This window comes from Pseudochaenichthys georgianus, chromosome 17 (genome assembly GCF_902827115.2).
Source record: "Pseudochaenichthys georgianus chromosome 17, fPseGeo1.2, whole genome shotgun sequence".
Taxonomy (NCBI): Eukaryota; Metazoa; Chordata; class Actinopteri; order Perciformes; family Channichthyidae; genus Pseudochaenichthys; species Pseudochaenichthys georgianus.
This window is the reverse complement of record NC_047519.1, coordinates 18,944,922-18,961,847: the sequence shown is the minus strand read 5'-3', so window position 1 is coordinate 18,961,847 and position 16,926 is coordinate 18,944,922. Positions and strand designations below refer to the sequence as shown.

Sequence of the window (16,926 nt, the reverse complement as noted above, 5' to 3'; positions counted from 1 at the left end):
ACTGCTGAGAAAGGCTGTACAAAGACGTAAAACGATGTGCTGCCTGTGTATTTTTGAAGAATGCCAAGTAAAGGAAGAAAGTAATAACTCACACTGAGTCTTAATACAATACTTTATTTCATTATTTCCCCCTTCATTTGAGAAACACTATCCAATGATCTATTATGTTTGTGTTACACACACACCATTACTGAATTCATTCTAAAACCAAGAATAACCTACATACAACAATAAGGAGCCCTGGCTCAAGGACGGACAAAACAAGGACACCCAGGGCCGCCCCTGGTCAACTTGGGGCCCCAAGCGACATTGTGAGATGAGCCCCCGGTTGGGGGAACCGACAGGAGTGAAAAATTAAATGTTGGAAACAAAGTAGGCTACTTTGCAAATATAATTCCTGTTTAATATTATTATCAACACAGTTACTTTTGTATACAGTGAGGTAAATGGTAAATGTGCATGTATGTCGTTCAGTATGCGTTTACAGGTGAATACGTCTGCATTTCCTGCCAAATACTAGCCTCAAAAAGATTAAAATATAATTAATGCAAATAAATTACTTCTACTAATAATAATAATCATAATCAATTCAATAATATAAATACTATATTATTTTATTATAATATAGTTGTAATATAGTCAAGATAAAATATGCTTATGACATGCTCAAAACTGATATTTCTTAAATCTGTATTCAAATGTAGTTCCCTCTGTCAGCAATGTATCAACAACTACACACACATTTCTATCAGTATTTCTCTGTGTTGTGGTTGACATGATGATGACTGTTAGGAGTTAAGGGAAGAGGCTGAGCATCACCATGAAATGTGCAAATTGACATAAAAATGAATAAAAGGGGAAAAAATGCTCCATGTTTTTTAGGCTGTAAACTTTAACTGTTATGTAAGCCAACTAGACAGACAGTGTATCACTCTTCCTCATGTGCATTAGCAGATTAAAGGCATAACATACTTGAATGAATGGTACATAAAGAATGCTGGAAATAACTGCATCTCCATTAGCCTATATGGAGCAGAGACAGCCTTCTTCATGTCGTGAATTGCAGCTGATGTTTTAATATGGCAATTGGCAATTTGACTTATACAACATTCGCAAGTTGTACATTTGACTCATACAATAACCCACCTTCGAGTGATGCTCTAGTTTATTCATGTTTTGTTTTTTTCCCCTCTTGCTTCCGCCGGACTGAAACTGTCTTTTCACCGACATCTCTTCACCTGCACTAGTGGCCGTATCAAAGCCGTGATTGGTCAGATGTGGATTCATTGCAACGGTGTCGGGTTACAGACGTGCTCCCCTTGTCACCTCTCACTCTCGCGGGGGGTGCACGGAGAAGTGAGCGGAGAACTGCACACAGCAGCTGAGGCCCTCTGGGCGGGGCCCCCTACGCAAGGCGGGGCCCCATGCAGCCTGCGTGATTGGCCTGTTGGGAGGGGCGGCCCTGAGGACACCACACATGATTATTTTCCAATTACAGTATATTTATTTAAAGAGAGTAACTCAATTGTGATATCAGTTTAATCAGTAATGTGTGTAGTGTATGGGTGTGTGATGTGTCAGCAGGGCCGAACTGGGACCATAGGTCAGGCCGGGAATTATACACCCAGCCTGGCCACTACCAGTTTTTTGGGGGCGTTTTGCTGGATGTATTGTCAATATTTACAACGTTGCTGCCCTTAGTGATAGCCCTACAGTTTAAATCTAATAGAAACATATGGACATAGGATATTGTTAAAAAAAAAAGTGTGCATATGTATTTGGGAACCTTTCCATGTGAACATGTTTTATTTGGGGGTGGACCTCAAATCCTATAGGGAACAAGAATAGAGTTTAAAAGGGGAGTGATTTGTAAAATATCCATAAATAAAATAGAAAATCTGTTTACAGTTCTGTTTCATATGGATGTTGAGAGATGTATCCATCTCTTAATTTTGCTCTCAAAGTGCACCAGATTGATGCATTTCACTTCAATATTTAGAAAGAAATCTTGTGTTAGATCCACTCCCCACTTATAAAAATAGCACTTTACCCCTGCACCCCCTCTAATCTCAGATGCACCCTGAGTCATTTTGTTTAAGTACAGTGACCCTTTCTAAAATATACAGTAAAGAGACAAACCCACCAGCAATATAGGATATACTATATGACTTTGAGCCAAATTCTTGTTTTTGGGCTGTATAAATAAATTAACTTGAAACAGTTGCTGATAGTAGCTACTGGCACCTTTTTTATTCCAATTCAAGCACTGATTATACACATTTGACTGTATTCACCTGTCTCCCCTTAAGTACAGTACAGCCTGTATGCCCATGATAAATTGCCTTAGCTAAACCTTCAGCTAACTTATCCATTAGCTAGTACCCTACTTTAACTATATTTGTTTTTGTCTTTTGGCTAATTAGCTGTAAACTCGAGGCACTGGCAGTTAAGTCATTTGTTCATCTCCACTTACCTTCAGACAAGCCAAGAAAAGCCGACATAACACGGGACTTTAAGGTGGGAGGTGCTGCTGTCTGTCTGAAGTGACTGCCGATGTCCGCACCGCTGTGCAGGAGACGGGGAGGGAGGGAGGGAGGGTAGAGAGAGCATCGGAATTTCACAGTCTAATCTCCCGACCTGATATTTTTATTTTGTATGCAATCAACATATTTTTGGAGAGGGAAACTGTGCACAAACAGCAGTAGATATAAATTAATTTATTGAAAAAAATGGGGGGGAAAGCACGGCACTTTCTCTGGAGGAAAAAAAGGGCAGGGGCTCAAGCCCACTTTGATGTGTGCACGTGCCTGTGTCGGTGTTTGTAGACCTGTAGCCCGCGAGCGAGTGCGGTGTTCCCCTCAACGATGTCGTCACCACTCGGTCACGAGTCCAACTGGTGAGCGTGTAGATGCCATGATCATGTTCCTCCTCCTCATCCTCCTCCTCATTTATCAGATACACTAAGGGTTCCCTTCACATGCAACGACCATGCAATAAAAAACAGAGTGCTCCGTGCAGTGCGGTTTTCCAGCACCTCAGTGTTCGTGCACGATACCATGCAAGCGGTGGACGACGGAGCAGCTGATACCGACGCTACTGTAAACAGTAGCAGCACCGCACACATCGACGACAGCTACGGGGCAAGGGAGAGGATGGAGAGGACGGTGCCAGCCGAGCAGCAGGACAGGACCAACAACCAGCAGCAGAGAACGGCCTTATCACCATCCGGGGTGCTCAGTGAGTGTCATAGGAAAAACAAGAAATAAATGTCCTGCAAGTAGCCTATGCCGTGAAGATCTGAGGCAGGTGGGTATTTGTGTTGATTTTGGGAAAAAGGGGGATAAAATAGATTAAGCTGCTGTGTAGGTGCAATATAGTGCAGTCACTGATGCCTAATAGCTACACTTAACTGAATGACTCGCATGAGACTAAACGTCAATCGTCAGTGATTGGGTTTTGATGTCGGTGCCTTTCCTTTTTCCGATACATAGTGCGCATTCCGATTGAGACAGGCCCGGGAATAGTCAGGCTTTTGTGGTCCACAGGTGCGGGAGTCATATGCAGAGGTGCATGTCCCGACGGGCAGTGCCACACTACTCTAAAGAGAGTAAATATTGTGTTGCAGGCTCAGATGTCTGTCATCTGTGTGTGTTTTGGCTCAGGTGCTGAACACTTGAGCCATTCAAAGGAGAAACATTCAGTGGTGAGTAAGCAAATAACTGGTGTTATGGTTGTTTGTGGAATTGCATTTGGAGGTTTGGCAGCACTGCAATTTTACTTAAAAAAAACTTTACAAGGTTCGACAGGGATTTATGTTACTTAACTGACCTCTCAATTTACCAATGGCACTTTCCATGGGCCCCTGAAATTATGAATTGTATGCCCATCTACTTGTAATACAAAGAGGAGAAACTATACTGTATGACTAACGTTCATAATCTTTTCCTGGGCAATGTCATTGCGGGTACTGCTTTAATGGGCTTCTTGACTTCACGCCAACTATTTTAAACCTTTGGGCAACATCTCAAACATGTGTATCATCAACACATGGATCATGATTGGTGACAGTGGCTTACAAATATGATATAAACATTATGATTACACTTAAAAGTCATGTTTTACATCTGATTTAACAGTATTTGTTGGAACTATATGCTTCGCCCTATGATTTAGCAGTCGTTTAGAGGTGACAATGGAAGTGTTTAAAAACTGGCTATGAGAGTTTGCATGCTCCACTCCAGTTTATTCCCAAGACAGTGTAGCCTCCCCAGGTCTATATGTAATGGTCTGTCTGATATGGACAACCTGATCTCACCAGAATGCGTGACTCCACCACGACTCCTTAACACCACAATGCGTGGTGGAGTCACGAACTTTGTTACATTTGCGTGTCGGCACCACGCAAACAACCCCTATGTAAAGTGAATGAGGCTCCTTTGTCGTGGTGCACACACGCATTTCTACAACGTGCATTGTGTGTAATGCAACTGTTATTTTTATTAAATTAGTTAGTTTTTAAGGAAGGCCAGAGCTTCAGCTGTGTCAAATAGATTGTTCCCTTCAGTTAACGTTATTTAAAAGATAATGATCATGTCCCCTGTATTGTATTACGAGCGTCCATTCCCATTGGATAACGGAGAATTTTACACCCGGAAGTAAGTAGCCTATTCTCCTTACTGTCGATTGATTTTACAGTGATATCTGCACTACTCATCGACTAAAAAACACCAAATTGTCCTTGTTAATTACACAACATTGATTGGTTTGAATTGTGTGCAATGCTTTTGTATTTTCCCCCTTCGATTCGGAGAAACAAATATATTTTCGGAGTTTTTGGACGGCAGAAGACACTACACTACCCAGAATCCTCAGCTATCGTTTGGGACTACACCATGTGCTTAGCTTGACAAACCCCGTGATCAGTCCTCAACCTCTGTGATTGGATGCGCGACGTTTACACAGAGCGTCCAAAAGGACTTTGAAATGGAATGAAACCCATCGACGGCACACTATTCAAAACAGGAATCGAACGTGTCCTACCCCCCTCCCCCCCTTAGGTCACAGGCTCCTCCAACAGTGCTACGCAATAAAACAGATGCACAGAAAAAATAGTGAAATAGTGCAATAAGAGTCTATATACAAGTGATTGGAATATGATATATTAGATACATAATTTCTAAGTAGCAGCCAGATGAATGTTATTTCTAAGTTCAGGTGTTTAATAGTCTTCTGGCCTGTGGGATGAAGCTGTCTCTGTGTCTGGTGGTTTTAGTCCGAATGCTGTGGTACCGCCTGCCAGACTGCAGCAGACAGAACCGTTTGTGGCTGGGGTGATGGTGGTCTTTTATAATCCTGAGGGCTTTCTTTAAGGTTAACCTGGTATTTTTAATCCACTACATTTATTTTAGTTACTTTACAGATTTGGATTAATGATGTGAAATATAAACAACCCTTAAATCAGACTTTAGTTACACCTGAATGAAATTCAGTGAAGGTGATTGTCAAGTGCCAACAATCAGGCAAGATATTTGATAGTTGGTTGCTTGAGAAGACTAAATATTTATCTGCAGATCCGTTTAAAGCATATTCATTACTCGTTATTCTCTAATAGTTCATTAAAGACTGTATATAATTGCTATTTTGCACATCCCTTTCAAGATTTCAAGATTTTCTAAGGTTTATTGACATATCATATACACAACAGTGTAGTTATGCAATGAATGAACAACTTGGGTCACAGGTTCATCAACAGTGCATTACAAGACATCTATCAATGTGTGTATACTTCCACCATTACACTGTCGTATTCTGCACATTTCTTTAATTAAAGCCTTATTAGTTAGCACATCCTCCTATCAGGCACTAAACTGTTTTACTCTAGATATCATTTGAGTATCTTCTTGATATTTTCTATTCTATATTTATATAATTGACCTTCTACTTTCCCACTATTTTGTATGTACTCTTAATATTTGAATGTTTTCATAAAATATAACACATTCAAAAGTGCGTTACAAAAATGAAAGACATTAAGAAAAAGGCATTTTAAACAGTCATTAAAAAGCAACACAATCTTCCTGCATTGCAATTACTCTAAACGTGTAATAACGTGCTTTAACCAGTAGGTGGTTTGGGTTAAAAGCATAGGTTAAAAGGCTGTCAAGTTTACAGTGTTAACAAAATAAAATATACTGCTGTTTCCGGTTTAGTTTACGACGAATATTATTTTGTTATTGTTTTGATATTTGTAACACAAAAGCGATGGAAAAAACCCATAGCAACCAAAAAAAGATGGTCTTAACATGACCCAGTCGTCTAGTAGTTAATAAAAAACAATAATATCAAAACAAAATATTACTACTAACTTTATTGTGAAATTAAAACAGAACGGTAAAAGAATAGTTTCCGGTGTATTCTGGTGCCCGATCTCTGTAGATAAATAAAGAACTAAGACAGATGTGTAATATTTAATGCAGCCAAACCATTTATTACAATGCATTCATGTGATGACTATCAAAGAGTAAAGCAAGCACTGCTGAATAAAGTATGATTTTCTCTTTTACGAAACGTTTTTTTTCATATGGAATGCAGTTGGAGGTCAACCAATCAAAGAACTTGAGGACTGATCACGGGGTTCATGGTGTAGTCCCAAACGATAGCTGAGGATTCTGGGTAGTGTAGTGTCTTCTGCCGTCCAAAAACTCCGAAAAAATATTTGTTTCTCCGAATCGAAGGGGGAAAATACAAAAGCATTGCACACAATTCAAACCAATCAATGTTGTGTAATTAACAAGGACAATTTGGTGTTTTTTAGTCGATGAGTAGTGCAGATATCACTGTAAAATCAATCGACAGTAAGGAGAATAGGCTACTTACTTCCGGGTGTACAATTCTCCGTTATCCAATGGGAATGGACGCTCGTAATACAAGACATGATCATTATCTTTTAAATAACGTTAACTAAAGGGAACAATCTATTTGACACAGCTGAAGCTCTGGCCTTCCTTAAACACAAACTAATTTAATAAAATTAACAGTTGCATTACACACAATGCACGTTGTAGAAATGCGTGTGTGCACCACGACAAAGGAGCCTCATTCACTTTACATTGGGGTTGTTTGCGTGGTGCCGACACGCAAATGTAACAAAGTTCGTGACTCCACCACGCATTGTGGTGTTAAGGAGTCGTGGTGGAGTCACGCATTCTGGTGAGATCAGGTTGGATATGGACCCTAGGCCGCCTACCTGCTTTTTGTGTATTGTATGCAAATGATACACCCCGAATCTGTGAGCCTGAAACATATTACATATGAAAGATATAAGAAAGATATTAAAATCGTTAAACAAAACCTTTTTTTCTGTGATAAACCTTGTGCTGTTCTGCCAACTGCAAGACATGAAGTTAAATGCACCAGGTGTGTTATATGACCTTTTATCAAGCTTAAAATATTATATTTTTAACATATTTTTTTGTATACATTAGTGCAGTAATCTGCATGCTAGCTCTCTGTTGATTGCAGAATGATGGGTAAGAGACAAATTCGTTTTTTCAGTTCATATTCATTTATTTAGAATTGTGATATTAGCTAACAGCAACAAATGTATAATGTTGGTAAATCCAGGAGTGTAATTTATTATCAACTTCAACTAAGAAAAAAATATACACTTTCAAAAATCCATATCTTTCAATATCAATCAATCAATCAATCAATGTTTATTTATATAGCCCAATATCACAAATGTTACATTTGTCTCAGTGGTCTTCACAGTGTGTACAGAATATCAGTATGACAATACGACACCCTCTGTCCTTAGACCCTCACATCGTACAAGGAAAAACTTCCAAAGAAAACCCAGTGGATGGATATATATATATATATATATATATATGAATATCTATATCCAAGATTAATATTTATTGTGTTTATTTATAGCGTAATATATGTCAAGCTGTATAGCTGATGTTCAAAGTGTTGGACTTCATTTAGGAAGTAATTATGGGAGAGGTCTTGAGTAGATATAGCTTGCCTTTGAATCACAATGAATGAGGATATTAAAAAAGAAAAAACATGATGCAATTTAAGGTGATAATCACCATAACTTCATAATGTATTGCTCAGCCCAAGTAAGAAGCTTCAAAGATGTAAGCCCAGTCTATTGCGCTTACCACAACTGATTACACGAAGAAAGAAAAAACAAGATTGTAGTATATCTTCTGCAAATGGATATTCAATCATCCATCATCTATGGTTATGTTGCTGTGAATGGATTCTGTGCTGCTGTCTGGCAGAGAAGTTTGCATGTCAGATATATCTACAAGAAGGAGGAGACGTGCTGAAAGTAGGTAATGCGATAATGTAGTTCGGCTGGAGAATGTGAAATCCCGATCGCAGACACGTTTTGAGAGAGTGTCGAGGCAAATCGGGGACAATTAAGAGATTGGTCAGTTCTTGGGTCTATTCTGTCGGTGGGAGACAGAGAGTGTACTCAAGAGCGAGAAATGTTGTGTAAAAGGAGAAGAAGCGGTAAAAATGATGACTTCAGAACTTGCATTGTTGGATAGCACTCCTGAGGCCTGCCGCTTTGCTTTAAATGTAATAGTATATTGGAGATATACTTGAAAAGCCAGTTTGTTAATAGCTATTTACACAGCAGCAAGTTTACAGATCCTCTTTTTTTAGCAGTGTTTGCTCAAAGTCTTATTACAAATGCAACACCCTTGACGCTGGCTAAACATTTATCGTGGACCTGTTTGTACTTTCTTTCTTATCCCTGCCTAAAGTTTCCATGACAGCAAATACAATAGGAAAACATGGTGAATAAACATCAGGGATGAGAGGCGGAGCGATAATAATGACCAACCTGTCATCTGTGTCCTTGATCAACCTACTGACAAAATATCACCATCTGTCTGTCCAATTTCTCTCCAACACACTCTGTCTAACCCTCTTTAATATTAATTCTCTGTTACCATTTTAAACTGTATTAACCCGTGCTGCCCTTCTTTTCCTTTTAGATAAATTGTTTGGCAAGCATCTTCTGCAGGCCAGGCACTATATTATGTCCCGTAAGTCTTGGCTGAAGATGGTGCCCACCGAGAACTGTGATATCCTGATGACATTTCCAGGTACAGTAAGATCCAGCCTGACCTCCCTGTTTGTCCTGCGATGAATCACGCACTGAAGGGAGGACAGCGCATCCTCATTCAAACATGTTTTTGGTGGTCAGCCAGCCACTCAGAGGCATGACTTTAAATGCTCTCTGGGGATAATTAGATTTAGATTACTGTAGCTGTTTCTTTAGAACCAGCCCCTTGCTGCAGTATAATTCAAGAAAGCTGCTTTTGTTGGCAGATACAATTGGAAGCATTTCATCAAACTAACTGCTGTTTGACTCAGACTGAATAAATGCACACAATACGTTCTATGTTTTATGTTGCGTCTGTCTGTCAAAACAAGGTGATTACCAATAGCTCTGATGTTTGCAGTAAATACTGGTGCAAGCGTAAAAAGAACACCATCCACGCTTTAAAAAATCTGATTTTTCCAACAATCAAATGCAAAGCTAGACCAAAAATCCAACAGCTCTTTTTGAGATGTTTATATTGACATGAATAGGCAACTAGAAACCCCATTTTATTCTACAGAGTTATTATATTTGTCCATACCAGCTGACCCTTTTTTTTCTTCAAATGCTTTCATTGCTTTCATACAAACTATGTCTTTATACTTACTACCTTAGAAATAATATTAAATGCTTTCATCTCATAACTTTAACCTATTATGTTGCAGTGTAAAGCAAGTACTTAAATGTAACCTGTTCTGGTTGTCTAATAATGTAACAAGGTTAACACGTACACGTAGACTAAATTCCATTGTAGGTTTTTATGATTATGAATAAGAAATAGTTACAAAGCTAAACATCAAGCAGTGCTGTTCGCTAACGTTCAGCCCATATAAAAATATATCAGTCATTTTCCTTTTAATGACCAGTGTTTTCATTTGTAGGTATCAAATAGTTTCAGTGTGATGATACAAAAGGCACACAAAGTAGCTTAATTGAAACATATGCTGGCTACAGATGGCAGAAACGTCTGGAAGTAGTCTGGGTTAAAGCCCGTCTTCTCAACCTATAGAAAATATGTTTGTGATAGAGAGAGTTAGTCGAAGTGACCTTTAACTAACACCACCAGCCCACTGCTTCTATGCCCTTCTGTCTGGGCGGTGAACGATTAGTCTGGTTCAGCCTTTCTACCTCATCCCCTCCTGCCTTTGGCGAACATGTAAAGAACTAGAGTAAAACAAAACAACCCTGCTGTTTTCAAATATTTTAATTGATGCTCAGAGTCAGATCCACTATGAAACTTAAACTAAGACACTTTCTCCTCTCTCTCCAGATACAATAGATGACCACACTCTGCTGTGGCTCCTGAATCAGATCCGTTTAGGAATCCCACAAGTCAGCATTCAGGTCCGGCAGCACAAACACACCAGGGCAAACGCCTTCTTCATCACGACAACGTTTGAGAAGTAAGACTCCAAAACTCACACTCTGACTGTGTGAGTGTGTGTGTGTGTGTGTGTGTGTGTGTGTGTGTGTGTGTGTGTGTGTGTGTGTGTGTGTGTGTGTGTGTGTGTGTGTGTGTGTGTGTGTGTGTGTGTGTGTGTGTGTGTGTGTGTGTGTGTGTGTGTGTGTGTGTGTGTGTGTGTGTGTGTGTGTGTGTGTGTGTGTGTGTGTGTGTGTGTGTGTGTGTGTGTGTGTGTGTGTGTGTGTGTGTGTGTGCATGCATGTGTGGGCACTTACTCCTGTCTTGTTTGTTCGGTTATCCTAAAACTTTTCACTTAGTATTTAACTGCATATTCAAGGGAATAGTTCATTATGTTAATTAGGATCAGTCGGCCATGTGTTTGCATTTATGTATGTTTTGAACAAAGGTAATACATAATCTGATCATATCTGTTTGTTTTTTTTGGTTTTAAATGCCTCTGTTAAAGGAAAAGGAATAGTTCAACATATTGAATAAAGCTCATTAATCTGTTACCTGTTATTATCCTTATTAAACCGCCATTGTTATTTTTTGGACATGGACAGGGTAGCTGTTTCACTCTGTTTCCAGTTTTTATGCTAAACTAAGCTAATTGACTTACATACCTAGCTTCATATTTAGTGCACACACCTGAAAATGGGTTATCAACTGTTTCATCTACCCAAATGGCTTCTTTGAGCAGGCTTCAGAAAATGAACAAAAAAACACACTCAGAGAATGATCACTCAGTCACAGTTGTGAGTGTGTGATTGTGTGTGTTCCAGTCTGTTGTTTGCATACCCTTAATCCGTCAAACATCCGCAGTCCAGCTCCACATAGTGTGAGTGCTCCATCAGGTGTAATCCTGCTGATCATTACCCCTCTCTCCTCACCCTCAGTTTACTGCGGGGAGCCGAGCAGATGGGCATGTACAAGGCCATCAAACCGCAATTTGGTGGCGGGATGCGGCGCTTCTCCTGTGAGGAAGACAATATCTATGAGAACATAGAGAGTGAGCTCTGCTTTTTCACCTCACAGGTGAGAGGTTAAAAACACTGTGGGCAATGTGAGCTTAATGTTCAGTTTGTATACTTATTGTTACTGTAGCAGCGAAATAAAGAAATACAACTGAAAATGTATCTCAAAATTAAGATGCCGCTTGTGCACCACCAAGCAAATATTGCGCAGGAAATATTTGAAGACCAGGGAAGAATATCATTTTTGTGCATTTATTATGTAGTATTCCAATAATCCAAGATATTTAGAACAATGGTTTCACCTGTAGCTTTCCTTTGTTTTAACCTTGTAAAAAAACATGTGTTCATTCTGGTGCGCCAATCCCACCACCACTTGTCTCCTATAAATACATTATCACTAGGTGCCCAAAACCGCCTTCAAAATGAAGGCATAAAGTATTACCTTAATTAACAAACATAATTCAAATATAATGGTTAATTTAACAACAAAAACAGGTAGAATATAAATGTTTAATAACTAAATAACATAAATCAATGTATTGCTCATACATTTACTTTGAGCGTTTCTTTTTTTCTGTCCTGCTGTTATCTTCAGGAACAATCTATGTGTCTAAATAGTATGCCTTATTTTTTCTTAAACCCAATAACTCTAATGTTTTTCTTCAGGAGCGTCAGGGCATCATAAAGTATTGGCTGGACAATCTGCGAGCCAAACAGGGGGAGTTGCTCCACAACATTCACTTCCTGGAGGGACAGCCTATCAGTACGATTAACTTATGTGTCTTTTCTGTATCTGAATAGCATCCGTCATTTGTTATCTATATTTATATGTAAAATGTGTCCATATGTTCTGAATTCAATGTTTCATGATGTGTCCTCTTTAGTTCCAGAGCTGGTGGCTCGGGGGGTGATCCATCAAATGTTTCCTCTCCATGAGCAGAGGATCCTCAACCAGCTGATGACGTCTTGGGTCCAGGCTGTGTGTGAAAGGCAGCCTCTGGGTAGGACATATTAACATTTTATTGTGAAAACACCTTTGTACCAGCAGGCCTGACTGTTAATAAATAGTCAAATCTAATACAGTAATACTTTGGTATGAGCTCGTTCCTATTGTATTTGTTTGAGACCTGATGATTCTCAATAATAGCTAGTTTACATATTGGTCTGCTTTGTAGATGATATCTGTGACTACTTTGGAGTGAAGATCGGCATGTATTTTGCCTGGCTGGGTTTCTACACTAACTCCATGCTTTACCCTGCCGTCATCGGCTTTCTGCTCTGGATACTTGCGGAGGCCGACCAGGTACTCGAAACCTATTCTATAATAAGATTTGTTATACAAGACTTGAAACAACATGACTGAAAATCACTCTTGTGTACTGATGCTTTCAATTTGTATGCGAGGCATATCACTATCTACTGAGTCTATTTGGTTTGTCCCCACACATTTTATAGTTTACCTCTGCCTGCTTTGTCGAGAAAATAAGCACATTGTACGTTGAAACAGCACACAGTACCTGCACCAACAAAACAAAGTACTGACAGTACTTGTTGTAATCACACTCTGAAAGGTAATATAAGTGTCTTTTGATTCCCTCATGCTCACTCACAGACCAGTCAGGATATCTGCTGTGTGGTTTTTGCCCTATTCAATGTTGTGTGGGCGACGTTGTTCCTGGAGCGCTGGAAGAGGAGAGAGGCGGAGCTGGCCTACAAGTGGGGCACCCTGGACACCCCCGCCGAGTCTCTGGAGGAGCCCAGGCCGCAGTTCAGGGTGAGGACTGTTATTGAAGTTTGAGCAGGCGGCGTGTTTTGTTGTAGTTTACTAAAACATTTTATTCCTTCCTGCTGTATTTGCCCAAATGTACTGCCAAGCGTTCTTCCTCATTCTTTGAAAAAGAGATATTATCTCACTATCCTAAGGTAACCTTGCAAACAGGCCCGGCTAGCTCAGTCGGTAGAGCATGAGTGTGTTTTGTTGTGGTTTACAAACATTTTGTTCCTTCCTGCTGTATTTGCCCAAATGTACTCCCAAGCGTTCTTCCTCATTCTTTGAGAAAGAGATATTATCTCACTATCCTAAGGCAGACCCGGCGTCATGGGCGGGCCCCATGGGGCCGGGCCCGGCCATCCAGGATTTGGGCCCGCTGTTTTACTCAGGGCTGAATACAACATTTTAATTGTTTTATTATTATGTTCAGTGGCGGCGCCAGGGTATACTTGGGTAGGCTACAGCCATTCCAATAAATGGCTTAGCCCCACCATGAAAAATGATTTTAAAGTAAGCTAAATAAATTCCGCCAACTCGCGCGGAGTAAATTGCACAGACAGCAGTTAGTAAGATTGATTTCAGCAGCCACTTGTCTGGAAATACCGAAGACTAGAAACGGTTTGAAAACTTTTGTCACGTAGTGATCGTCTTCTCAATAGAACATCTTTGATAATGTCTTCTGGCCAATCAGAATCAAGATAACGACGTGGTGTTGTTGCAGGAAGTCCCGACGGAGAATATTTTTGTAGTTACAGTACATCTATATACATCGATACAACATTACGTGTTGATAGAAATCAACACGTAATGAAATAAGACCCCACGGTTTGATGATTGATAGGTGTGTGGGCTGTCTTTCATTTTGACACACAGAACAATGGGGGCTATCCACCCTTATCCACAATGTAAAGTAACTCACACAGCCTCTTCCCTCTTCTCTCTGTGAGGAGCAGCAGGTTCAGCTTTCAGAACAAAGTAACACAAAACTGAAATGGCATTCATTTTTTTTTAAATATGTTGTGTAGTAATAGATTTATTTATTTTTCTTCTCAAGAGAGTACCAGAATGTGTATTTTATGTTAGTATTTCAAAAAATCTCCTGGGGGAGAATCTCCCCAGACCCCCTGCAGGCGTTGGGTTTTCAGCATGTCAGCTCTTTCACAATTCAGTTTTCCCGGGAAATGTAAGTTTCGGGGTGGGCCCGCCCTGGTACATAAAATGCCCGCCCAGAGACGTATGTCTGCCGCCGGGTCTGTCCTAAGGTAACCTTGCAAACAGGCCCGGCTAGCTCAGTCGGTAGAGCATGAGTGTGTTTTGTTGTGGTTTACAAACATTTTGTTCCTTCCTGCTGTATTTGCCCAAATGTACTCCCAAGTGTTCTTCCTCATTCTTTGAGAAAGAGATATTATCTCACTATCCTAAGGTAACCTTGCAAACAGGCCCGGCTAGCTCAGTCGGTAGAGCATGAGTGTGTTTTGTTGTGGTTTATAAACATTTTGTTCCTTCCTGCTGTATTTGCCCAAATGTACTCGCAAGTGTTCTTCCTCATTCTTTGAGAAAGAGATATTATCTCACTATCCTAAGGTAACCTTGCAATGTGTCAGTCTGATTGGTTGACAGCACTTGCACAACTTTTCAGTCGCAGACAATACCAGGAAATGTGATCCTCATGTTTACAAGTAGAGTGTCTTCATTCAGCCACACTTTCCCGCCGTACCCCACCTCCTGTTGTGTGAATGAATAGAGATACTGGGGGAGGGGGACTGTGGGACCCCTACAAAAAGACATGAGATATGTACCCCTTTCACACAAAGGCTTTTCCCGTTCTAGCTCCGTGCAAGAGCTTTTCTGGTTCAGAACCGGTTCTTCGGTTCAGCTCCCACTCTGTTCACACCGCTCAGAGCCCGACTGGTGCTGCCGCTGCTGCGTCATGACGTCACCGTTTACGTCGCTGATTTTCTCCCCAACAGCGCTAACTACAACAACAATGGGGGACTGCGTCGGGTCGATGATCGTGTTGCTTTTAATCATACGAAGCCAGATTAAATTAAATAACGACTTCTCCAACCTTATACTTTTCTCCAGAGTGCCTTGGTTCATTGTTTATTAATGTGTTATATCTGCATTTACCGACTGCTGCAGTGCTGCTCTTCCACAGGAGTTTATTCTCCCGTTAACTCACAGCAGCGGCCGCTGTAAAGTATTCACTGTCCGACTGTCACACAAGCAGCTGATACATATCCCCAATTCCCCATAAGTGAATGTGTGTCAGTCTGAATTGATGCTGTTTGGCATCACAACGCTGTTATGAAAGTTTCTCTGGTATAAAATGGGTGATGTTAGCATAGCAACCGAAGATAAACTGACTATAACTTGACTACTTGTTGCTATCCTATCGTGGCATATACCGTTTTCTACAGGCACATTTTACCGGCGTATTTTTCATTATGATTCTACTTGTGATAGTTGGACATGACAACCTGTGCAGCCCATTTATTGATTCCATCCGATAGCTGCTATAATACAAAACAAAACGTCTGCCTGCCTACAATGATCAATAACAGCGAACAGATGGTCAAAGTAAGGTACAAATAAACAGAATCACACGAAGCCTGGTTAGTGTTGCCTGACTTTATAACGTTTTTGTTTTTTTACAAGTGTGTGGTTGCGTTCTAGTCACTTTGCTCAGCGCTACTGCTTGTTACAACTTTTATTTGCCGTACTCGCCTTTAACTGTTAGCTCAGGTTAATCTCTCCCCCCTCCGATGTAAGCGTGACGTATGCGGTGCTTGCTTTCTAGACGGACAACTTTTTGGTGCTCGAAACGAACCGGATTCTGGAGCTTAGAGGCGGCTCCGCTGCGGTGTGAACAGGAAAAACCGGTGCTTTTCAAGCTCCAGCTCCGAACCGGCCCTGTAACCGCGATGGTGTGAAAGGGGTATGATACCTCATTCACACCAACGCAACTCCGGTTCAAGCTCCGTGCTAGAGCTTTTCCGGTTCAGAACTGGTTCTTCGGTTTAGCTCCGGCTCTTTTCACACTGCCCAGAGTCCGACTGGTGCTGCGTCATTGCGTCATCGTTTGCGTCATGACGTAACTGTTTACGTGCCTGCTTCATAAAGCCAAACCGCGCGGAAACCCCTCACAGCTGACACCGACAACAACAACAATGGCTGATTGTGCTCCAGCTTCCTCTGTACCTCTTCGGAAGACCAGATTCCCAGTAAGTAGTAGGTCTCTTCAGTTGACCACTGTTACGTTTCTCCATCGTTGTGTACAAACTGGATACAACGCCGGCTTTTCGTTGTTGTTCAGGAGTTGATCCCGCCCCTGCCCCTGCCCCCACCTCGACGTAAGCATGACGTATGCGGTGCTTTTGCTCTGGCTAGAAAAAATGTGGGTGCTTGAAACGAACCGGATTCCGGAGCTAAGAGGCTGCTCCACTGCAGTGTGAAGAGGAAAACCTGGTGCTTTTCAAGCTCCAGCTCCGAACCGGCCCTGAAACACCATGTGAATGAGGTATAAGCAGGGGCGGACTGGCCATCGGGAATACCGGGAGTTTCCCCGGTGGGCCGGTGCTGTGTGTGGGCCGGAGGGCCAAAAAAAAAAAAAAAGTTTCTAAAAAAAAAAAAATTCTTTTTTTTTGCCTAA

The 16,926-nt window shown here is 40.9% G+C and overlaps 1 protein-coding gene across 2 annotated transcripts in view; it reads left to right on the top strand.

The window, feature by feature from the left end:
* Positions 1-2,895: 2,895 nt before the first annotated feature.
* ano8a (anoctamin 8a) overlaps positions 2,896-16,926 on the top strand; it is a 39,487-nt gene continuing 25,456 nt past the window's right edge. For both annotated transcript variants that reach the window (XM_034104091.2, XM_034104090.2), the window contains exons 1-8: positions 2,896-3,237; positions 9,018-9,128; positions 10,398-10,530; positions 11,426-11,564; positions 12,170-12,266; positions 12,388-12,504; positions 12,679-12,806; positions 13,116-13,277. In XM_034104091.2, the coding sequence (XP_033959982.1) occupies positions 3,057-3,237; positions 9,018-9,128; positions 10,398-10,530; positions 11,426-11,564; positions 12,170-12,266; positions 12,388-12,504; positions 12,679-12,806; positions 13,116-13,277 (1,068 nt within the window). In that variant the 5' untranslated portion in view covers positions 2,896-3,056. The remainder of the gene's footprint in view (positions 3,238-9,017; positions 9,129-10,397; positions 10,531-11,425; positions 11,565-12,169; positions 12,267-12,387; positions 12,505-12,678; positions 12,807-13,115; positions 13,278-16,926) is intronic.